At 34.7% G+C, this 25,682-nt stretch overlaps 1 protein-coding gene and 1 long non-coding RNA gene across 3 annotated transcripts; one reads left to right on the plus strand and one right to left on the minus strand.

The window, feature by feature from the left end:
• Nucleotides 1–19: 19 nt before the first annotated feature.
• Nucleotides 20–25,458, minus strand: LOC106150451 (dual oxidase 2). 2 transcript variants are annotated; one of them, XM_013523277.3, is made up of 29 exons: nucleotides 25,160–25,458; nucleotides 24,383–24,580; nucleotides 23,954–24,115; nucleotides 23,507–23,697; nucleotides 19,170–19,452; nucleotides 14,188–14,354; nucleotides 12,988–13,069; nucleotides 10,639–10,735; nucleotides 10,371–10,464; nucleotides 10,094–10,190; nucleotides 9,548–9,735; nucleotides 9,061–9,242; nucleotides 8,531–8,799; nucleotides 8,110–8,223; nucleotides 7,641–7,846; nucleotides 7,097–7,282; nucleotides 6,730–6,952; nucleotides 6,429–6,522; nucleotides 5,946–6,121; nucleotides 5,545–5,650; nucleotides 4,799–5,004; nucleotides 4,256–4,486; nucleotides 4,047–4,140; nucleotides 3,306–3,637; nucleotides 2,964–3,193; nucleotides 2,434–2,592; nucleotides 2,121–2,276; nucleotides 1,753–1,881; nucleotides 20–1,277 (listed from the first exon to the last, which is right to left on the minus strand). In XM_013523277.3, the coding sequence occupies exons 1-29, from the start codon at nucleotides 25,206–25,208 to the stop codon at nucleotides 1,155–1,157; spliced, it is 4,824 nt and encodes a 1,607-aa protein (XP_013378731.2). In that variant the 5' UTR covers nucleotides 25,209–25,458; the 3' UTR covers nucleotides 20–1,154. The 2 variants fall into 2 exon arrangements, with proteins under 2 accessions (XP_013378731.2, XP_086857911.1); XM_087001785.1 differs by lacking the exons at nucleotides 23,507–23,697; nucleotides 23,954–24,115; nucleotides 24,383–24,580; nucleotides 25,160–25,458 and adding an exon at nucleotides 23,117–23,152.
• On the plus strand, nucleotides 14,519–14,742 carry LOC147764419 (uncharacterized). Its single transcript, XR_015332063.1, has 2 exons — nucleotides 14,519–14,646; nucleotides 14,679–14,742. It is a non-coding gene; the product is annotated as an uncharacterized LOC147764419 (long non-coding RNA).
• Nucleotides 25,459–25,682: the final 224 nt, after the last annotated feature.

The raw sequence follows: 25,682 nt of genomic DNA on the forward strand, positions 1-25,682 counted from the left end.
AAAAGTAAATAGCATCCAATAAGATTTTAGAGGCAATTTAATAAAATGTTACGAATTGGTCATCCTAAATAGTTATTATACGAAATGAACTCATTATGCTAAAAATATTACAAGCCAAGCAAATCCATAGACCAACTAAAATAATTCGTATATGACTGTACAAAATAAATTTCCAATGACACCTTTAAGTTTAAGTGCAAGTTGGCTTTTCTGTCAGCCTGTTTTGACCACAATTTCTTATAAAAAAACTTGCAAGACTTCTTATGGGAACTGAAATAATACAAAGAAATCACAATTGCATAATAACAAAGCCATATTTGGCATAATAACAAAGCTGCAGCTTAATTGTATGTTACAATGACAAATGGTGATTAATGATGTGTGATGTTGTTATTAATGTACTGGGTAGTATCCTATCCGACGTAAAGGTGAAATTGAATTAACATGCTGATATTCTACAATCTGACATATCTACTTGTACTGGTAGTTAAGATAACACCTTCTCAAGTTAATAATAATATTGACAAAACTTGCTACTGTATATCAAGAAATATTGCATTCTGCATATAACAAAAAAAGATAATATGACCTTTTGGAAGATGAGATTTTTAATTCAACAATTCAAGTCAACATTTTCCTTACATTCTGCGAAACCAGAAACATACTAAAATATTTTACCATTCATCTTTACAATTCTATATACTCACTTATCAAGGCCTCCCTATTACTATTGATCTGTATTCTGCACCATGATATTAAAGCCCTTCAATGACCTAACTTCTCTACATTCAAACTGGCTTCAAGAAAACTATTTATGAAAATAATATTGCATGTAGCCTTTTCACTCCAACCATAATATTTGGCCTTAAATACCCTATCATTGGCATCAAAAGCACCGCTGTATAAAATGGTATTGGCAATTTTCTTTAAGCAAAACCAATAAGTGAATGGATGATTTTGGATCCACATGATGAAATGCATACAAAATATAAATGTGAAGTTCACTTCAATCATGCTAGTTTTTATGCAAAGTTTCACATTTGCATTTGGTATAGTTACATAAAATGAAACCTGCTCAATCATTCTGCAGAAATGAGCATACAGTATGAATGTCTATTCAACAAATATTTTCTGTTGGTATGGAAGAGCTGCATCTAAAAGTTCTCATAATGGTGGATGAAAGCTGCGCCATCGTACTTGTTGAGATTAGTGCAAGCAGTTTCCACATTTCTTGTCATTGCAGGAGGACCGCAACTAAACACACCAATTTTTCCAACCTGAAATAAGAGAAAAGAAAATTAAAACTACACATAAGGAATGTTACCTGACTGGTCACCTGTTTATTGACATATGGCTAGTATGTCAATATAGTATTTATATATCAATAAATCAGGTGATCAGTCCATCCATACCTAACTACTGAAAGGTGAGACCGTAACATTGGTCACTTGCTAATGTAAGTTCCAGAATAAAAATCATACATATTTCCAATTGTAATCCTAACAGATGACTGAAAACATTTACTCATCATGAAACTGATAACTGATGTTTTTAAAAAGTCAAATGGAAAGAATTTGCTTTCATCAGAAAAACACGTTCACATATACAATGTGAGACAAGATCATAAAATATATGGGAAACAAAATATTTATTTCAATACTGATTCAGGATATAAAAGAGTAATAACCTTAGTCAACTTAAACATACATTATCATTTGACTAAGAATTACAAAAATCCCTCAAACTACTCACATCTGGGTGCTCTTCTTGCAGTGAGTCGAGAAAGTTCTCAAACTGTGGTCGTCCAAAATGTGTGATTGACCTCAGACCAGTAAATAAACTGCGTTCTGAGATCTTTTGAAAATGCCTCTCACAGATGTACTGAAAAAGATTAAATACTTTTTATCTTTGATTTAATATAATGGCATCTTAATATTGATCCCAAAAAAAAATAATTTCATGAATTCAACAAAATAATAATAATAATAATAATAATAATTATAATATCAATAATAAAATTGAATAATTTCATACAACTCAAAATGAAAAATAAGGAAAAATATCATGACATTGGAAATGCAAATATATACAATGATAACAAAATATTTCTATATGCTTACCAGCATGGTTGTCCTTAAGTCAAATTTGTGGAAAAACTGTGTAATGAAAATATGCACAGACACTAGCCCATTTCTGTCCTTTTCTTCAACTTCACGGATGATGTCTGTTAACCACTCAAAGTGCTTCTGTGTCCTTGTCACCCACAAGAAATAAATCTGGAAATATCAAAAAGGAATATTTTGTTTCACTTTTATTTCTTTAAGGAAGCAATAAAACCATGGACTCTGATACAGTTTGGACACCACTAGTTTTCACATAATCCAATCTGATTAAAAAAAAAAAAACAGAAAAATTAGAGCAGAAAGAAAATACCTTTTTGCATGTAAATTTAGCTCCAATGGCAGAGCGATGGACAAGGTCCTTCAAGATGGAGGCAAATGGTGTGACACCAATACCACCCCCCACCAGAACAGAGACATCAAATTTGTACCAGTCCTGGTGACCCTCTCCAAATGGACCATCAAGGTATAACTGTGTGCAAGAAAATAAACAGATCATGTAGTATATGTACTGGATAAACTGCAGCAATCATAAAGGATGCAAATATGTGAGATATTGAATCTTATTTAGATACTCTTTATTCTAAAAATGTAATGTAATGTTTTACACAAAATACTGTTATATTTACATTCAAAAATGATAAACAAAATATAAACATATTACAAGTTATTACTGTTATAATCCTATCTTCCATTTATATAAACTGAGAAGTTGCGACTTCTTGCATTCTTACTCTACACACACATATCCACACACACACATACACACACACACACACACACACACACACACCATATAGTTAAAAGGTATAATTGCTTCTAACCAAACATATATTCATTTACCTTTGGAAAAGCATGTTCCTTCAGTACAGATGGGTCATATGTGTGTCTCAAATTCATGGTCCAGGGCCCCACTGCTCTGATGTGTAGAGACAGTGTGTCTTCATGTGGAGCAGATGTTAATGTAAATGGATGATATTCGTTCTCCCCCATTGTAATACAAGCAATGCGTACCCACTGGCCTGACTTGTACTCAAAACTGGTTGGTTTCTTGAACTCCAGGAAGGTAATGTCTGTGGGAAATTAAAATATAACACTGATTAGAAAAAAAATACAATTTACACTCTTATTGAAGTATTTAAAGTTCAGTAGGTTATCACTAAATCACAAAAAAAAGAAAAATACCTGATGGCAGTGCCTCAGCCTTGAGCACAGCAATTTCCACCTTGTTTCTGCTCACACTGACTAACTTGTCCAGGGCAAACAAGATCAAGGGACCCAGAATGAAATAATGGGTGAAGCCTGGCTGGACCAGACGACCTGCACCATGCATCACCATCAATATGTACAAAAGATAAAACATGTTGTGCGTAATCCAAAAAGCTCGGAAGCAATGGCGTCTGGAGTACTGGGTGGCAAACACATACATCAAGATGACCAGTAATGTAAGCAGGACACCAGTAAAGCCTGTGATGGTATTCCAACACCAGTAGGTGAATGTGGGCAGTTGATGCGTTCTGGAGAAAATAGAACATAAATGACTTCTACTTTATTTTAAATACACAAAATGAATTGAAACGTCTGGGGTTCTTTTTACCTTTAACTGAAAATGGGTTCTGAAAAAATATAAAATCATCAAATTTGTTCTATGCAAGTACCCATGCAGATATGGATTGTACTTTTATGGGCTTTGTCTTACTGTCTTACTGCTAGTTCTACATGTGGTTGACTTGTTCAATGCTATGTTTTTTCTATAATTTATCTAGAAAGCATAATTTTTAATTTAAAACCAGAAGCAGAGTCCCAAACAATTATATTCATGTCCACAAAATAAGCAGCAGAGAATCTAACATTATTGGATTCCTTCAAAAAGCATATTGAATCAATATATTAAATATAGCTAATTTTTATATTGTTCATACTTACGCCCTGAAGAAGTCCCTAAAGTAGCAAGTGACGTCCCCAGGCAACTGAGTAGAAATGTGGTAAAAGTTGATACCATGACCAATAATATGCATTGCTGAAAAAAAGTTATCAATGATCTATTAACCAAGCATAATTTCACAACTGTTGAATAGCAAAAGTTACAAAATCCAGCAGATTTAACTTTTTAATACATGTATATATTACCTTACCTGTAAAGAAAAGGGCCCATGCTGCAATAAACTTGTGGAATGTAATGGCAGAATCAAACGGGATAAACCTATGTGCAACTGTTTCTCTGAGGAATGTGATGAGATTGCGACACATTGTCACAAGTAGACATGCAAAGGTAAACATCATTCCACTAGCAGCACCACGTGTAACAGTGACACCAAAGCCTGCAATCCTACGAAGACCTGCATGTTCTCTCTCAATAGAGTAGTCTACAATGACAGAAAATGTACATATACAAAAATCTATGAAAGTAGATGAATTAAGAACACTACATCTGATATTAGATAAAAACATACACATAATAATTCACCTATTCTTTGTAACATTTCTGCACTTCTTTTTAAAGGTTTCTTTGAAATCAAAGCATCTCCTTTACAATATTTGACCAAAAACTCCTTCAATTTGAATAATAAAAAACTTTGCTTTCTGTTGAGCTTTAAATTTTCAAAAAGCCTTAACATTTTCTCAACCTTACAAAATCTACCATTTTCAAAACCCAATCATTTGTCAAGTCAACTTACAGTAAGCTCTTTCAACAAAGATTCCAATGCAGACCAAGGAATACAGTACACTCCAGAAAATGTGAAAGCGGTAATTCTCAAAATATCGAAGAACTGCTGTGTATCTTTTTTGTGTCTTAGTTTTTGGTGCCTTCTGCTTGGTTGTCTCCACCTTGAATCCTGGGGTAGAAGACATCCGTTTGGACCTGGAGCCATCATTCTCAACACTAAATAGAAAATAATGATAAAAGTATAGTATTGTATTTGTTATGTACCCGATATGTATTACTTATTCACCTCATATTCTATGCCTTTATAAATAACAATGTACAATTGTTTATTTATTTATTTTAACACATACCTATGCACATTCCAGGCCTTGAAACATCATGCACATTTAAGGGATAACAACTGTTCATATGATATCCATATTTCACAATAAATACATGGTAAACAACTCAAAGAAATATAGTATATTCTATAATACCACAAAAATGGCGGTTACAGCAATAATCCTGACATCTGTGTTTGCCATAGGAAAATATGAACTCCAAAGATGGCTATACTCTGTAATAATCTCTTAAGAGATTATTACCAAAAAACAAACTTTTTTGGAAAAGAAAACAGGGACTTACTTCGAATGTAGAGATGGATTCATAAACCATTGCTAAGCATGGAAAAATTGTCTTTTACCCCAGGAAAATTCATTTTTGACCAAAATGAACAATTGTTATCCCTTAAACAATAACTACATCTTTTACAATTACCTAAATGCTCTGACAATAGTCTTGCGTGCTCTAGTTGGTGCATTTTCACGTAATACAGTATTGCGTGCACCTGTTGGTTTCTGCTGTGGCACATCAACACCAGTCGCTGAAGAAAACAGAACAAGGCATTGCATTATGTGGAAACTGTCATCATGTATATTGTAAAAATAAATAAATAAAATCTTTTTTAACTTTTAAAAAAGGGGACACCCTTTAAGCGTTTTAAAAAACTTTAAAAATCTCAGTAACTTTTTAAAATAAATTTTTCTAAATGCCAAACAAGGCACTTTTTCTACTATTTTTTTTCCTGACATTAAAGAGAAAAAGGTCATAGTAAACACACAATTTGGGTCTGAAAGTATCTACTGGACTATCCTGTTGTAAATGAAGCACCCAGTTACCTTGCCAGTTCAGCTGTGCATACTGCAGTATGTCCTCATGGCCTCTCAGGAGCCGCTGGAAATCCTCAAATGTGATTTGGGATTTATCAGCCAAACCAGCAGACTTCATCATGTTGTCAACTACCTGGTTGATCTGGCTTTCCTCCACTGAAGTGTTGGCCAATTCCATCAAAGACCTTAAGGAAAAATTAACATTCCATAAATGCAAACAATACAATACATAATCGTAATATGTCATACAAGTATGTCCCAATTTGTTCAAAATGTCTCTTGATAAAAAAATTTGATTAATTCATTTGGTAGGTCAATGCTTGTATAGGAAATCAACAGTTTTATTTTTCATTGTGTTTTATTTGCTGATAAAATGTTAAACAATACATCCTCAAATTCTGAGTGCTTTAATGATTGCAATCCTGGGAGATTAAACATACACAGGTATATTTATTCAAAATAAGGTATGTAAAGTATTGTTCTCTTACTTACTTGATCATGACATTGAACTCCTTCTTAGTAAGACATCCAGCAGAGGTAATATCATACATGTCAAACAGCAACTTCATACGATCTTCAGCTGAGCCTTAAATTTAAAATAAAATTTTAGTAGCCGTGTTTTATACTTTTCTAATTCATCATTTCAGTAAATTCCTTTAAGAATATTACATATGAGATTTTTTAAAAAGAATCAAATCATAAAAATAATTCTACTTTGAAATATTTTCTATTTATCCAAAACACTTAATTCGATTAAAAAAAAATTTTTTTTAAGTTACACATTGACTTTTACCTTTAGAAAAAATGACAATCATATCCAAAAACTCTCGGAAAGAAATGTATCCATTCATATCTTTATCCACTAGTTTAAACATATTCTCTACAAACACAGAGCTGGGCTTCATGGACAGAGCTTCAGCAAATTCTATCTTGGTCAGTTCACAGTTGACAATATCCTTAGCTTCATTGGCATCAAGTGTTTTGGGGTCAACATGTTCATTTTTGATGTCAAATGCCTAGAAATATATTTCCATTTAGTTAATCATACAGATTTTTTAAAACTATTTAATCTAATTTTTTGAACTATTTAATCAGTGATTATGAAAGTTTTTTTTAAATACTATGTTTACAACAAATATGTAAAAAAAGTGCATACATACATGGGCAAAGGTGACACGGAAAAACTTCTCAAGAAGACTCTGGCGCTTCGCCTTGGTGACAGCTCCTTCCAAGATGTGTGCTTCCTGAATTGTCTGAACATTTCTTCCAAGACCAGTATCTCCTAAGAAACGCTCTAGTTTGTCGATAAAATCACCACGCTCGACCATACTATCAAATCTCAGCACCTTTAAATAACAAATTGTGAGACAAAATTATGAATGGTGATGATCAGTGTTACATGCATTTTACATATTATATATATATATATATATATATATATATATATATATATATATAATGCAAGTAAATGGTATTTAAAGAGAATGTCAAAACTGTAATGTTATAGGTCACTGGAAGCAACCTTTGTCACCAATTGCTGGTGGGCCAACAAATGGTCAGCCAGCGGCCCGATGTCATCCCATTGGCATTGTGCAATCTGGAAGTTGTTTACTTGGAATCTACATATTTAGTCACTCATGTCAGTATTAAAATCAACTGTGAGAGCATTTATTGTGAGCTTACAAAGTTAAAAACAGTACATACCAAGTCATATTCCTTATCAACTCTGAGCAGCATCACCTTCATTTGTTTGTCTGTGGAAATCTGAAATGTCACATCCTGTGCATGGGACAGATCTACAGTTCTCAGAGGGCGATTCCTTTCACTGTTGACCTGCACTGCCTTTTTATTGCTGTCAAATTTGATTTTTATATTTCTGTTACCCTCCTTCTTACCCACCCACTCTTGAGCTAAAAATAAAATTGAAGATTGCTTTTATGCTATATCCAATTTTTTTAACAGAATACATAAATATACTGGATGATGGCTATTTCTAAATACAATACAATTTCTGATATTCTACTAAGCTCATTTCTAAAATAAAATCACTTCACTAAAAAGTCAAAACAACTCTAGTTTGTAAATTGAAGCATTTAAAGTGATCATCATTTTTATATCTAAGGATACTGTACATGAATATTTATGGATTCTCATTCTCAATTTCCACACTAACCTGTAATAATGCTGCTTTCAGATGATTTACGGGACCTCTGCCTAGATAAGGCCTTTATAGATGAAGTTTTCCGAATATGTATCTTTGCCAGGAGATACAACAAACCAATGCAGCCTGAAACAATTGAGACAGATACATAGGCACATGTAAGATTAAATGAATCAAGAGATAAAAAATAACTACATGTATAGACAAAAACAGCTTATACAAGAAAACCATAGGTCTCTTATATCAACTGCATGGTTATGTTAGTACTCAGTATATATTTTCTATCAGTTTCAATGCTACATCGATGCTTGATATGCATGCACATAATCAAAAGTTTTCAATAAGGTACATTTTTCATAAGCATTCAGGATTCATCAAAGGCATTACTAAATGGAACAGCAAACACACATTGTCTCTTCCTGTAGACACCTACCCAGGAGCCATACCCCTGCTGCTAAGAAGGTCAAAACGAAGGGGACATCACTTCCAGTGAAGTAATCATACGTCTCCATTGGAGTGCATTCTTCCACTATGCTCTCAACACTACCATTAATCTGTGCAGGCTGCTTGCATCGGTGGTCATTAGGGTTGAAACGGAATGGATCCTTCTGGATGGCATCATGGGGAAGACCAGTGGTTCTTATAACTACATCATATATTTCTGTGTTCCAGATGTCTTCTACTTCCTCCTTAGTGAAAAGTCTAATTCAAGAAGGAAAATAATTATTCATTATCCACCTTTGGAAGAAAAATCTCAATTCTTTATGCTTAACATATGAATAAATCAATGTAATTCTTGATAGCAGACTTTGTAATTAAAGAAAATATATATTCTGAAAAGATTATCATAATATTGTCAATTTTCATACTCATTTGTTTAAAAAATAAATTTTAATAAATACAGCTCAACAAATAAACAGGCAAAGAAGTTTTAATCATGTCAAAAATTAAAGTGGATCTTACCCATTGTATTCATAATTTTCAAACCAGAATCTGTCTCCATCTCTGATTCGCTGGAATTGGTCCAGGATGACAGTTCGGAAGAGTTCTCCCGGACCCCGTGGAGTTGTCTCCAGTAGCCCCGCAGCCCAAATATCCAAATTGTTGATGTTGTTCTTGTAAACATCACGCAGTCTTCTAATGGCCTAAAAGTCAACATTGAGACAAGTTGTTATCAATGCACCCTTACCATGTACAGGGGTACATGTCATACATAATGTATTGCTTTAAAATTTACAAGATTCTAGTTGAGACATAATAAGCCCACTACTATACAAAATATGTACTTTTTCATTTAACTACGAATTTTAATCTGTTCATTTGCCTTTCATGAACATCATCCTTTATTTAGAATTTCAAGTGCACAATGAATATCAAAAATATTTCAACAAGAGAAACCGATTCTACATCATAAATTATGCATGGCACCTCATGCTACACTGATACCTACACTGCAACCTTCACTGTTGATGTCTCCTTGACATAAATCTTGGTTAATGTCTTCCCATTTCTCTCTTGGTTTAAGTTGCAGGAACTTGCGAGCAGTGTTGTAATCTGGCAGACCATGATCACGGCCACGCTGAATGTTGACAGCCATCAGGTCACGGCGTGAGAAATCAAGGGTGCCAAACACAAACCCTGGAACGAACGAAGTGGGTAATATATAATCAAAATAACCCATTGCAATTTATCCTTTTAATGGTTAAACAAGTTAGATTAATATTAAACTGTCTGAGGAAGGCCTGAGAGGTATTACTAGTAGATGTGACTTAGGTCAGATGATCATATTATGATGATAACATTTACTTTTCTAGTTGAAATTTTCAGTCTATTCAACAGTTTGATCTATCTTGAAATTAAATTCTGTTTTGAAAGATTTGGTTCTTATTCTTAACAGACAAAATTTCTTTTCTGAGCTGTCCAAAACAAAATATTCAACTCACTTTAATCTGTTCTAAAATGCAATGACCTCAATATGTTTCCGATCACCACTAACCTCTGAGATCAGGTGTGATAATATTATCTTCTCTCTCTGTTATCTGTGAGGCCATGCCCATCATCAGTTCTTCTACACCACTTTCCAATACTGCTTCCTGTAAGACATGGAGGATAAAATATCAGATATACCTAGAGTAAAGTATTAACAAACTTTTATTTACTACTTTTAAGTCACTCATTAATTTTATTGTAGTTATTATAACATTTAAACTTTTGAAAAAGTAGAAATTTCTCTCAGTCATTTAAATGATATCAGAAAAGGTAAAATCCACTACCTGTGGGTTCCAGTAGGTGTTACAAGTTCTCAGAGCAGCCTTGTGGGCAGTGCCTGTCAGTATGGAGGTATTGCGGAAATTACAATTTTGATTCCTGAATAAATAAAATCAAATGCAAACTGTCAACAATTCATACGCCACAATAATGTATTGAATAACATCACTGTTTCAGTAATATGCATGTAACTTTCAATTTCTATTCCTGTAAGTTCTAACCTTAAATATAATTTACTTCTTAAATGCATCTTAATCTTATGCTGGTAGTTACCTTCGGTAGACACCAGGTGGCACCAGTGTATGACCATATCTCATTGCAGCAGACTGGAAAATGTGGGCAATCTGGGGGTTGACATTGGGGTTGTAACCTATGAAACATGATGTGATAAAACAATACTGAATTTTGCTACAGTAAAAGATGACAAAACTCTGGTTATAAGGGTGACTAAGGAAGAAATTTTAAAAAATGAAAAAATAAGACTACACAAGTTTCTTTTTTGCCTTTCCTGAATACATTCTACTTAAATATTAAATATTTTTAAAATTTCTATAATATGCTCATCCAGTATATCAAAAGATGAAACAATCTGCCGACTTTATTCTTCACATCATATGAAGATCGACCTTGCACCTTTGTCCCTATTGAGGTATACCTTATCCACTGAACAACTACTCCTAACAAGGAAGTTTTTCAAAGATTATCAGAATTCAATACAAGTACATGTATCATTGTGTAAACAACAAAGCTAAACTTGCATAGAAACCAATCACCAAGGTTGGCATTTTAATGTCAACTCACCATAAAAAAACTATGAGCAAAGCATTAAAGTCAAGTTTGCATTAGGACTAAATTTGTCTAGAAACAGACACCTTAAAAGAACTAGCAGCTTGCTTCAACCACCTATACCAAGCTATTTTTAATATGAAAAAACTACATACTAATATGTATTGATTGATGGACATATTACATCCATTCCAATAAAATAGCATCAGGCTGGACAACAGAAAAATTAGATTCACTATGACAAGAAAACAAAGTCAGTCTGGTAAAAGACATTACTGTCACATCTACTTTTAATCTGAGCTATTAAGTTGGTCTTAGTGTTTTAACACTACCCTTATTAAAACAAACCCTTATAACATATTTTGAACAAAACAATTTTACATTGGCAATAAATCAAGTTGTAACATGAAACATAATAGACCTCTCCCTGTTCTCAAACAAAAGAAGACTCCTATCTTAGTTGATGTTTATGTACTACTTGCTGTCTGGAAATTATAGACCTTAAACTAAAAAATTAATATATTCAACTTAGCATCAATGAAATAACAAAGTTTGATTTCTGCACCTGTATTCATATTTCCAGTTATCAAACAAAATTTTTGGGTTTTTTTTTTTTTTATTCAATATGTGAAAAAAAATTAAATCACTTTCATTTCAGAGAGTCTTAACAATTTGATAAAAACATAGATTGCCCTTCCTGGTAAGTGTTCAACTGTTCTGTATTATGCTGACTTGATATCACAAACAGAAAATATAATGCTCTTCTGGTTGGTAAATAACCTGATCATAAATCACAGTAATGCTTAAATTGGTAATGCTTTATATTCTAGGTAGTACTAGTTTGTATAGTATTAAGAACTCTCAAGCATCACTTGCTTTCCAATAATCAGTTTCACTTTTGTGTTCAACTGTTGGAAATTCCATTTTCTCTTAGATGTGATGATAAGTTTGCCAGGTGTACCGTCACCTATCCACTACAATTACACTGTAGACACACCCTACAAAGTCATGAGGGATTATAGTCACACGAGTCCATATTTCACCTTAACTTGTCCTTGTAACCACCCAGAAACATAAAAAATATTTGGGGGGGGTAGATAACAATGCTATGGTAACGTTATAATAACATTCTGTTTGTTGGGAGGCCTTCAGTTGAAAAACTATTACTGAAAAGCCTTTCATATGTAAAGAAATGAAAACCCTACTACTACTTCCTTGTCCTTTGTAGGCTGTTATCAACAGTTCCAAGAGAAGTCAAATGCTTCATTGCATATCATTTTATCCTGATCAAATGCTTATATATAATGGGTGGTTTGTTCATTAGCCTGTATATAGTTAGGTTAAGTTTTACAAAGTGACTGACTAGCAACTGATGTGTGTACATTCTGCCCTATTAACTCAACAAAAACTTGGCAAATCACCTTAAGTAAACCACTGGATTTGCATTTATCAAAACCATACACTGATGGCAGACAGCCCCTATTTAAGTATATTACAAAGAAAAAATGCCAAAGAGCTATTACAACCAACATACATGTACAAGTTAACTAACAAGATTAAAAATGCAACAAATTCCTAAATGCATTCAGTGCACTTAGAGTTCAAGAAAAAATAAAAATGTCATTTGCTTTACAATGTTTTATCCAAAACATACATGTTATATTAAATACAACATATTTCAAATGCACATATTAGTGTAAAACTTGCAATGCAAATATATGTAAAGTAATATTACAATGGACTTGCAAATTTGAACTTACCACATAAAACTAAACTTTTTTTACTGACATTTTTCAGCATTAGTTTGCTCACACATTTGAATAAGGTTTGCTTTACCTTTATAGTCTGGGAGACCATAGGTGGTTCCATTTTCATCTTCTCCTATCCAAGATGGAAGCCAATCATAAGCAACAATTTTCTGGAAAAAAGGAAAACATTTGCAAGGATAAATATACGTGAGAGGATTGTGTTGGGAAAATACAGAACTGTCAAAAAGAGGCAGCACAGGAAAAATGGGGCATGCATGCAGATAGTTTAATTTGATTGGGGTATTTTTGTGAAGTTTTATAATATACTAGAACTTTATATTACAAGTCTCATTGTTGACAAATACAACAGTGAAGTGGTGATAAGTACATTTATTTTTCTCTATCCTAAGTAATGTGCCCATTTAAACTAAATGGTATTTAAAACTCACACAGGAGGGTTGCCTAGGGACCTTTATCCCCGCATCCTCTTTGTTATAGCATTCAGTGGGTCACGTGTAACTGACCAGCGGCCAGTCCAATCAGAACCAGCTGCCTCGTTTCAATATTTGGTCACGTGTAACTGCCCAACGGTCACGGCGGCAGCAGCAAGCCATGCAGAGCTCATTGTAAGATTACATGAACAGTGCAATGTATTACCTGTATTAAATTTTTTTTTCCCCCTCGTGAAGTTCTCGTTCCAAAGACACTGTACCTTTTAAATGTATTACATGTATCTTGTGCATTTGTTCAGTAGTTTACAGTAGTATTAGAGGTGTAGGAATAAAGGTGACTTAAGCCCGAATGTGTGTTGTTTTAAAGGAGATTCATAAAAGACATCACACAATATATATAGGTTGATTGACTGGAGAGTTAAAGAGATTTTTCATTTTGTATCAGACTTGAATTAGCTTTTATAACTTTACTTTGACAATTTGATCAATTAATCAAAAAAGTGAACAGACTGATCGATAAGTGTTTAAGTTTAACATGACCAAGCGCCTTATGGTGATCAGTTACGAAATATTGACAAATTCTGTGGCACATCTGTCTACCATAATGGGCTAGACACTAATCCCTTATTGCAGTGACAAGCACTAGAATGTGCAAATCTCTGCAATTCTCTGGAAATCTTATAAACATCAGACCTACTTGTAGTTGAACTATGTACTAGTAATAGTAAAAGTGGTCAAAGAAAAGTTCAAATAAAGAACCTTGCCCAACAGACTCGGAAAAGTAGTACTGCACCATGGCATTATTGCAAAATTTTAACCCTTTTGTCGCTCCTTACTTGATGTGTTGCTATAGTTCTAATTCTGGCTTCATTGAAGAGTTTTTCATCGCTCCAACTGGAATGTTCTTGCTCAAGTTTTCTGGCCCACCAGTTGTGGTATCTGAACCACAAAACACCAAATGTCAGCAGAAATGGATTCTCATTTCCTCGGGGGTTTCCAAGCTCTGAAAAATTGGTAGATGTTTTATATATTTTTGAAAATACATGGCAGTGCCATCAGAGTTTGCAGAAATGGAGTAATAGTCTAAAATGTAGAAGTATCACTATCTTCATGCAAAAACATTTCCTGTTTTAAATAGTAAGACACTTCATCTCATGCATATGAGGGGGCCGTAGCGATAGTCCGAAGGTTCAATAGTCCGAAGGTTCATTGGTCCGAAGGTTCAATGGTCCGAATGTGCATTGAAGGTTCATTGGTCCGAAGGTTCGATAGTCCGAAGGTGCATTGGTCCGAAGGTTCATTAGTCCGAAGGTTCGATAGTCCGAAGGTTCGATAGTCCGAATGTAGGCCCGCTGTATAAGTGTATAGTGAATTACATGTACAGGGGCGGATCCAAGATTATTTGAAGGGGGGTCCGCGGATGCAAAGCCCCCACCCCCCCTTGGCGTAGGATCTGGGGCCCGCTAAAGGGCCCCGAAAATTGTTGGTGTCTCAAAATGACCACCTATTTATCAAGAGACACATCTGTGAATATCTGTAAAAAAATAACGTCAATACTAGCATATTACATTAGTTACAAAAAAAAAAAAAAAAAAAAAAAAAAAAAAAAAAACAGATCTTGATGTTTTTCATGGGATTGGAAGTTGACGATATTTAACTGCAAAGGTTTATTTTGTATAATCAAATGGAAATTTTCTCACGAGTCACGAGTGTATCTACTTTTTGCATAGTACGTTTTTCTTCGTTTAAATGAATTTGTTACAAAGACAGCATTTTTGATGTTGTTCATCAGATTAGAAGTTTAACTGATAGAATATTTCAACATGTTCAAACTGCCTTCTCACTTGTATTTTACGTTTAATAAATAAATAAATAAATAAATAAATAAATAAATAAACAAATAGGCCCACCGGGTTGATATGGCGTTGCCACATTTCTATTTCAGATTATAAACGTTTCAGCACCTTCAGTATTGCTGGGGAAGAGGGGGTGGAATTAAATATGTATTACTATTTGTGGATATTTGAGCATATTACTGTATTCTGATACAATTTTTATGTTTAAAGCCCTAGTAAGGGAAAAGTTTGTTTTCGTAAATGCTCGTAATTTTTGTTTATATGCCAAATTTACACTCCAGTTAATTCATCCTCATCCCTATGAGTAATACAATACTGCTGGCGGAACGGCTGTTTTTTTTTTGTTTTTTGTTTTTTGTTTTTTTTTTTTTTTTTTTTTTTTGAGGGGGGGGGGAGGGTAGGGGAGTGAGCTGTGCGAACAACAACATAGTTTGTTGGGAAATGCAATTATTCTATAACTTTTACATTGACAAATTTCATTAATTACTTCCAAAATAATTATATGAACGGGAATTTCCCACCTGCTATGTGGAATGTTTATGACAGGGGAATGGATAACCGCACAAACAACCACGTCGAGAGTAAGGCTGTGTTCACAATACCCGAAAAACGACAAGTAATAGTGCGCCCTGGCCAGTGAGGACGGAGGAAGAGGCATTGAGATGCAAACAACGTACCAACTGGATCGATCCAACTCTTGGTAAAGTGTAGTCAATGTAACCAGCTCAATTGTCTGACACGCCCCTCTTGAGCACATACAAAAGGTAATTAGCCCTTAACTGCTCGAGGGGGGCATGTCAGACAATCAAGTTTATAACAATGGCTGTATTTAAGCGAGAATCCCCGCAGAGTTGGATCGATCCAGCTGGTAAAGTGTATGAATCTGAATGCTCCCTTAAACTTTGGGGATTGATTAATGTGTTATCAGGAATGTGAATGGGCCCTATCTAAGACCCCATTCCCAGAGATTAGATCGATCCAACTGGATCGACCTAACTCCTTGGGGGTTCACGCTAAATAGCCGTCGGCCGAGCGGGCACAAAAGTTAATTATCCCCTTACAGATTGTAGTAGGCGGGACGGACATTTAAGCCGGATTATCTGACAGTAATCTAGTGAGACGGGGATAGATCGATCTAAAATCTATGGAAATGCGCCCTAAGTTTGGTGCTTTTAGGTTGGGGCTGTCTCTGGGGTGGATACAGACCGGTTGTAAAATGCATTTGGTTGAAAAAAGATATTCTACAGATACATATTTGGGACACCCTGTAAGACAAAATTGAATTAAACTCTGGAGTTAGCCTTTCGATGTTTTTTTAATATTCATGCAATAAGATGAAAATAGGGGCGCATTCAGATTAACACATCGCGCAAGCTGGGTCGGTTCAATTTTACGGCAGATTCATGCTAAAGTGCAATCAATGGAAAGAGCTTAATGCTCTCGCGGTTAATTACCCCCAGCTGCTCAGGGAGGGGTGTCAAACAGTTAAACACTAGTGGGCTAGATTTGGTCTTAAAGTGCAATTTAAGTTCACAAGTGATCTTACACGATCTTAAACATTACAGCAGTAGTCTTAAAATGGACTGAATCTGCTTTTAAGATCAAAAACAATTTAACATCTACTTAAGTGGTCAAGCAGTTTCCTCCCCTCACAATGGGGATACCTCCCCTCACAATAGAGGACACCTCTGCTCACAATAGGAGAATGTGTAAGGTGAGACACCTTAATTGGCTGTCAGACTAGAAACGGTCTTACTCATGTTTTAAGATCATGTAAGACTATTTGTGTTCTTAAATTGCATTTTAAGACCAAATCAAGCCCACTAGTGTAAGCTGATCAAGATGGTTGTGCTTTAAATAGCGAGAATCCCCGGCAGAATTGGGTCAACCCAGCTTGTACGGTGTGTGAATCTGAATGCGGTCTAAGGGTGCGTATTGATTAAGTATATCGATTCAATTCGGCGGGGATTCTTGATGAATGCTATAGATGACAAGATCAACTCTTTATCCCTGCGCTCAGTACAATGCATAAAAGCTGTTTATTATGCGCGTACGCTAGAAACAAGAAGAGTGGTGTTAATCAGATTGCATTCATCGAAAATCCTGCCGAGTTGGATCGATCTGTCTACCAGAACCTATTCTGCCTAGTACGGTAGTTTCATTGGGAACGCGTCGTGAAGAATTACCTAGGCCGATGTTACTGCTTTTGCCATTAAGCAGCGCGTGTTAATGTCACATTCAACACGCCACTGTTGATTTCAGCAGATTCGTTTTCGAGAGGCTTGCACCATGGGTAACTTCAGTACAGTTTTAGAGAAGCTTTGTCAGTGTAGTATAGTATATTTAGTCAGTGTAGTATAGTTTAGTTCTAATCAAGACCATTATGCTCTAACGGTTCTTTTTTTAGAAATTTTAGTTGAAGTGATATCTTAGTCTTTATATTGGTATATAAAAAATAGATTAATATAACTACAGCTAATGCGCCTACCGTTCCCAAATCTATCTCTTCTGCCGAATTATTTCAGGTTTGATAATGCATACTAAATATCACAATCAGTACTAACAGCACTTTATCACTAGACGCATTTATCTGAAAGGCGAATCCTAATAAAGAAATACGGATTATGAACTTTTTTCCTGGGGACATTGTAATAAGGCCACATAAAATAAAAGGATATTCATTTTCATTGTCGTCACAATATGATTAATATCTCTGTTGTAACAGTATTTTTCTTTGACGACAAGTTACCATGAGACGTAAATCAGAGCAGAGCTTTAACTGACTGTTAAGTTTTTTTTTACACTGATTTTTTACGAAACTGTTGACTTGATATTCATGAGTGCAGGGTGGACGTGAACCGCAATCGGTCTCTAGAAAAACGGGACTCTCCCGCAATCCAAAAAATTTCGTAATTGAAACACCCGTTTTTTTCTTTTGAAAATAATCAGTGTGCGCTTAAAGGTAGCCTTGATGGAGTGTAAAACCACTTTTATCAGTTTCTTATACAATTCAAAAATAATAGCACAGGCCATTCGATTAAATATCATTATAGGCGTCCTCTCATTTTATCCGTTCCAATCTTTATTCAATATTTCATGTGAAACATGTATGGTGTTCATGAGTTGGAAAGGGTAGCCATTGCATAAACTTCCCCACATTGTAAAGAGTAGTTCACGGAAACAATACGACCTATATGGATAATTTTCACGTGCGTTTCGGTCGCACTCAAAACGAAATGATAAAGATTCTAGAAGCTGAGTTCACACGAAAGTTAATCACCCCCTAGCAGCTCCAGGATTGCTAATCTGATTGCAGTAAGAATCCTGGTGGAGTTGGATCAATCTACGTAGAATGATAGTTTCTTTGGGAACGCACCCTTAGATTATGTTTGTAATTATAATTCTTAAAATCGAAGACAATCTTAAAATGTTTCGGACTAATGAACCTTCGGACTATCGAACCTTCGGACTATCGAACCTTCGGACTAATGAACCTTCGGACCAATGGACCTTTAATTTTCGGACTAATGAACCTTCGGACCAATGAACCTTTTTGTTAAAAATCTGATGAAAAATTTACGAATTTTCGGACCAATGAACCTTCGGACCAATGAACCTTCGGACTATCGAGACGCCCCCCATATGAGCCATGACAGTGTTTTTGCCTCCAGGCTTTACCTTTTTCATCATTGTCATTTTCAACACTGTTCTATGCTGGGGTCATTATACAAAAATTTTTGTTTCAAAGATTAATTTTTCATAAAATCAATATTAAATCATCTAACTTTTTCTCAATTTATTAGCCAAAATGTAATACTATACATTTAAGACTTCTCAAATATCTTACATACTGGCTTGAAACTAGCTTGTGTGTTTTCTGGAAAGGCCAGGCCTAAGATACTAAACGATATATGTACACTGGAAGAAATAAAAAAAACTGAAACAATAATAAAGATGCTTACTGAAAAAACGTTTGACCTCTTTAATGTAATGATCTCTTGGAGGTGGTGGGTTAGCCATAGGCAGACGGACATCATTAAAGGCAGGATATTCAGTGCTGTAGTTAGTGCCCTCCTCCTCATTAGATGTTATAGTCACTGCCTTATTGCCACCCAGTTTATATTTGTCACATGTCTCATTGGTAGATGCCAAGCGTCCACCACAAAAAGAACGTAGTGCATCTGCCCAGGCTTTCCCGACTCCATACATAAGTCCTCCATCCATCCACGGTGTGATCTCATTCAGCTGAATAAGAACAGAAAAAATATTTTACTAAGTTTAAAATAATAAACATACATATATTTTATTTCCATCAATAGTTATTACAGTTGTATAAAAAAGAATGAAAATTTGATAAGAACAATTTATAAATACAAATCCTGTACATTAAAAAGTTCTTATATTTCACTTCTTTGAAGTAATTTTAATCTTCTTTCTCCACATCAAAAAGTGTCTGAAAAACATCACATTCCACCAAACACATTTAACACTGTCTATAAACATGTTACAGGCAAACTTTGAGCTGTATATTATCAGGTTAGCATAACTCATAATTTCCTCCAAGGACACCCTGTTTGTATTGTTCTGCATTTAGAACATGCATTATATATTGGCAATATTCCAACATAAAGATGGAAAGAAAACCTAGCTAGGTTACATACACAACTATTTCAGATGTCTTTCTGCAAAACCGGAATGGTGACCCACAAATATTTTTACTTCTATAATATGTAATTGAAGACTGAACTTCTCCTCTATGCTAACTTTTGAGTTTTTTTTTTTTTTTTTTTTTTTTTTTTTTTTTAAGAATTAAAATTGGAATCCAGTAACATCAAACTGATTTTATTCTTGTTAAAATACATTTTATTTCTTATGTTTGAAGGAAGGAACTTGTACTTTTCTGCTCATTTTTAGTTCTTAATTGGAAGCAATTAATGTGAAATAGATTCCCTTTTTGTTAGATTTTCATTTTATTTCTGATGACAATGACAGGACTTAATGAAAGTGATATCTACTGGATCACTACTGTCTGTTCTTTCTTTCAGTGACCTCAAAAGGATGTTATTTGCAATACTCTGTGCCACACTGCATTCTGTATTCAGATAACAATATGTTTTGGTGCAGTTTAGATAAAATTTCAAAGAGATACCCAACCTTAGTTGACATTGATATTTGAATGGTTCAAGTTCTCCCTCATACCAGTACTTTCCAGCTGGTGTAGTGTTTGTATGCTAAGATAGCAGAGAAAGGTTGTACTGATGTATTATACATATATATATATTGACTAAAATACCCTAGCCTAAATGTGGATCTCACCCAAACTGTATTTTGTAGCCCTTCAAGTCACACCTGCCTGTACAGTACCATATAGTCGCTGATTACTCAATCTATTCTACAAGTAATTTAATATGCTCACTCAACAATGGAGAAGGTATGTACGTAATGCTTAGTGACCAACATCATTCCTGGCCTCCATAAAATGTGTAGGAAAATTTCCATTTGATTCTCTTATGTTCAAAATTTGATATGATTTAACACAAATGCTACATGTATCAAAATTATTACAACCCTGTGATTTTTGTTAAAAATATAGCCACTCGGGACATTATTTCACAAGGTCTTTTTACTAATACAAAACAGTACATCAAAGAACACTGGTGGCATGCCCCATCTCAGCACATATTTGTATCATTTAGTGACACTTTAGTCTACAAGGATAGTGCATCATATGCCATTAAAAATCATGATTGAGTAATACAGTATACATATTAACCAAAGCTTCTGAATGCTTTGTTATAAGAAGCCCTTTGAACAAAGCTAGTCAGTATGACCTGACAAATAGTTCCCATACAAATGGGGTTAATATGAAGCTAAACTAGATACAGGGCATAACATTTACTAATATTTCCACTATCCACATACCTGAAAACGTTGTATAGAAAAAACATTAACAAGTGAAAAAACTGTGAAACCCTATCATAGTAAATCCCTTTGCTATAATTTTTGTTTTATAGTTTCATTTTTATTATAGTTGGTGTTTTTTAATGTTACACAGAAGGAATAAAAGTTTCAAAAAGTACAAAAAAGAGGTAAATTTCACTAACTGGCCCTCAATTTATATCTTAAAACATGCCTGAATCATCATCTGATATCCATTTAAAACATCATATCTTTCATAAACTTATTTCTTTTTCAGTAAAAAGACCACAGCCTTAAAGGCTTTCTTTAAATTTCTTCCCGAGCAATTTAGAAAAAAATTACTTTGACAAAATGAAATTAGGGCACCAACATTTTAGTCATCACAGGTTTTGACGGATGTAAGCTGAAAGTTGGAATGTGGCACATCATAAGATTTCATGTAATGTTTGTAAAAACATTACTCAAAGCAGTGGGAGGGGGAAAAACCTCTACATTGGGCACATCCTGTTCTACAAGGTCACATCTTAGTTTATACAATAGGATGTCATGTCCCCTAATATATATAATGTCACTCAACTCCCAACTTGTGCAAGCTTCCGCTTAAACATATATTATTATTATTAATTTCCAACTTGTGCAAGCTTACACCTTTTCTTACTAATTTGATGCCCTTTTACCATTTATTATTTCCTTTTCATGTAGAATTCCCAGATTTGTTCTCTTATCATTTTCCAATTAATTAACACCAAAGGTATAAGGACTGATTTTTTTTTTTTCTGGCTTAAGCTCATGCACCAATCTTTTTATATATATTTATAGTGTGTGCGTGTGTGTTTGTGTGTGTGTGTGCATGTGTAACATGTTTATACAGAAGTGGGGATTAGAAGATTACATCTGCAGTTCCACACCCTAGTTGCACCCTACTGGTACCTATCTAGTGCATCAATTTTTAGATATACATAAAAGATATGAGCTCCACTAGCCAATCCTAAAATCCACCCACTTTGCTAATCATTTGACAAATAGTTTACATATGAATGACCTAATGATAAACCACTTGAAGCATTTTATTTAATGTATCCATGACCAAAACTATTCCCCACTAAAGATACCTGCTTGACATTTCTGTTTCTTTTTCTTTTTTTGCATTAGTGTGTTCTGCCTTGGGAGAAAAATGCCTTTATTTTTTATTCATCCAAGGTTTTGTTGTTTTTTTAAACCTATGTCATCATCAACTTGTTCTTTTATCTCTTTTCTTTTCTTTTTTTAAACTTTTTTGGAGCAATTGAAGCTTAATTCATTTATATCTTATTCTTCAGCATGTCAGTCAGTGCAAATGCTTTTAAAATAGAAACAATGAGACATTTTCATTGTAGGTATATATTTGTAACATTGAAGTTTCACTTGGCACCTTTCCAAAAATATGAATGGTTCCAGTTCTAAGTATTACATAAAAAGCAAATTCCCTTCAAGATATTTACACAGAATTCCAAATGAATACCAGGAAGTAATCCAAAATGAAACAACAAAATAGCAACTCAATTTAGTTTTATTTTGCTAATATTGAGCTAACATTGAGCTAAGGGACTTAATCATGCTTTAAATTGACTTAACAACAATATATCACTTATTTGCCAGTAATTTATAACATCTTAGCTTCATTAACATTACTGTTTATTAAATGAACTTTGTCCATATATTTGTTTATTGTGACCTCAAATATAAAATGCCTATGCAAACACTAAATGACAAATTATTTAACTTTCTCTTTATTCTAATTTAATGCTAAGATGCTTGTCCATTTTATATATTGATGATCTTGTCAATTACTTGTCACATTTACTCATTAATTTGAAGGAAAAAATGGTATGCCAAAAAAATAACACATCCTCACTGACAAATATGAAGAAAGAGTGACTGCCCCTATACATGTAACTGTACAAGACTGTGCATGTTGGTCATGCATAAATGCACCTTGCATATATGTTACCTTTAGAAAACTAGTCTCCATTATGGCATCAATTACTCATCATGACTTCAAATCTGCCAAATCAAGTCATCTGTTGTTAATCCAATGGTCAAACTACTATACATAGACATATAGTGCAGAGTCATTATCTTTTCATTACTGAATAGAGAGATGTTGGACATGCATAAATGCACCATGCATATGTCACCTTAAGAAAAATAGTCTCCATAAATTACTCATCATGACTTCAAATCTGCCAAATCAATTCATCTGTTGTAAATCCAATGGTCAAACTACATAGAAATATAGTGCAGAGTCATTATCTTTACAATATTGAATAGAGAGATGTAGCCTACACGCATGAGGTAAAAGAGCATCTCATCATCATCATGGTATTGAAATGACACTCACCTGTTGTCTGGGGTTATTAGGTGAGTAGCCAGTGGTCCCCTGGTCATACCTTGACCTCACAAATGGGATGTATAGACCATCTTCTGAGTTACTGTTATAACGAGTGTCATTTTTAGGTATGGGGATGTTGAAATATTCTACCGGGCAGCCTCCTCTCTGGGCATCCAGGATTTCTTCAACCACCTGTTGACCTGTTGGACAAAAAAATCATATGCATCTGACCATAATATCTTTTTTTCTTCAAAATTGCAAAATTATCCTTGAAACAAGTTACAAAAAAGAATGCCAAATCTTTGCATTCCAAAGTAGCACTTTGGTATCTCAAAAAAGACAAAGTATTTTTATAAAAATGCAATGCAAATATATGAAATCCACAATGCAATGAGAGGCATAAACTATAACGTATGTATCTACCTACCTGTCAATATTTGTATGCAATATACTTACCAAAGAATACTAGAAACGCCGTCCTGTTTGCATAAGAAGCATAGCCTGTGTCTCCATCCATGGTAGCAGTGGCAATTTCAATGGGATTGGGTCTGTCAAAGCCTGAAGGCTCGTATGTGCCATCATTATAGGCAGAGGGTACTCTACGGACCATGGGCATATCTGTAAAAAATTTAACCCATAAAACAAAATAATTTTCCTAATATCACTAAAGATTTATATATTCATCCAGTGAAAGCCACACAACTATTTTTTTTATCAAATAACTTATCATATTAAAAATCTCTTCATTTTTGACCGACCACTAAGTCATCCTAGGACAAGAAAAAGGGAAGGGCACAGGATCAGGGAAATGGTGATACAGAAGGAATTCCTTTTCTTGAAGTATGGAAGTGAATTGGTGATGGGATCACAAGAGCCCATACCCACCTGCACCGCCCCAGTCTGGGTGAGCCCAGTTATTATACCAGCCATCGTATGGAGGGTACTCTTTCTCCAGCTCTTCCTCCCCTTTACCAGCGGCGTTCTGTGGAGTCACCGTGGACCCCACTGTCGTGGACAGTAAGAGGTTTGAAGTCGCATTGTTTGTTCCGCTCGAAGGCTGGGTAACATTGACTGTGGTTTGCCCTGAAAAAAATCGATATCGTGGACAGCATTTAATTTTGACATCGTTTGTATAACACAGGGCCTTAGCAGGGCCAGAGACTAAGTGTAGAAATATTCTAATTTGATGAGCCTGACTGGCAACCCACCCCGTGAAGCAATGTTTTATCTTTTTTCTCTCGACGCAGTCCTTCTACTTTCACTTATTGAAAAGGAAACTGCTCCTTGCATTCACAAGATAAGACGAGCATAAATCATTACAAATGATATATTTTGCTCCCTGTGTAAGTAGCAGCTCACCCTTCGTGACTACCTCGTACAACTAAGGGATTTTCATCGCCAGTTGTATGGCACTTACATCATTGCACCTCACCAGTCTTATAGCAATTATTCTGATTCAGAGACCAACGATGCGTTCAACTGGAGAACTGTGGGTGATCGATCCACGACGATATGAACCACCTGTTGAGCGCGATGAGGATTATTATAACTTTATTAGCTGTACCTCACCTAAATCTGAGCTAATGCCAAAATATGCCACAGTATTTCTAATTAAGTTTAACAACCTATGACAAAAGACTAATCCAATTTTACTGCACTCACCATTTACTGCTACTGTTAGAAGTAGGGCACAAAAAGCAAGTTCCCTCATTGTACTTTCAGGTTAAGTGCTTATCTGTCACGGCTCCGCAGTTTAGTGGACCGCTTCTTCTCTCGTGTAATAGTCGTTGTTCCTTCTTATATCGCTACTAAAGAGCCTGACCTGTCCTTGTACATCGGTACGAATTCTTCTTATGCCGGTCTTCGCAACTTCCTGATCTGCCGTTTACCAAGCAATATCAATATAAGTTCTCTGCGACAAGTGACTAAACCCAAGGTTCTTATGTTTACCCAAGCCGCTTCACCGCGGTCTGAGGGAATTCCATTGAGTGGGCACTTTTGAGGGAGAGGGCACAAATATGTTAAATTTCCGGGCACAAACCATGTAAAATGTATTTGGCATATCGAATATTGAGGAAATATAACTCTCCAAAACTATTATGAATCGTTTGAGTGAATTAATTCAAAATTACGCAAATTTATATGTAGACTTTTGAAACAGAATCCCCTTAAAATTTCGAAATAA

This window comes from Lingula anatina, chromosome 1, assembly GCF_051362555.1.
Source record: "Lingula anatina isolate TDL-2025a chromosome 1, LinAna3.0, whole genome shotgun sequence".
In the NCBI taxonomy this organism is placed as follows: Eukaryota; Metazoa; Brachiopoda; class Lingulata; order Lingulida; family Lingulidae; genus Lingula; species Lingula anatina.

Excerpts from the sequence above, each read along its gene's own strand:
- LOC106150451 (XM_013523277.3), bottom strand. The coding sequence starts at position 25,208 with ATGAGGGAACTTGCTTTTTGTGCCCTACTTCTAACAGTAGCAGTAAAT. Across the intron at positions 5,651-5,945 it reads TGCACAGCTGAACTGGCAAG|CGACTGGTGTTGATGTGCCA; the intron begins GTAACTGGGTGC and ends TGTTTTCTTCAG. Across the intron at positions 1,882-2,120 it reads ACTTAAGGACAACCATGCTG|TACATCTGTGAGAGGCATTT; the intron begins GTAAGCATATAG and ends AATCTTTTTCAG.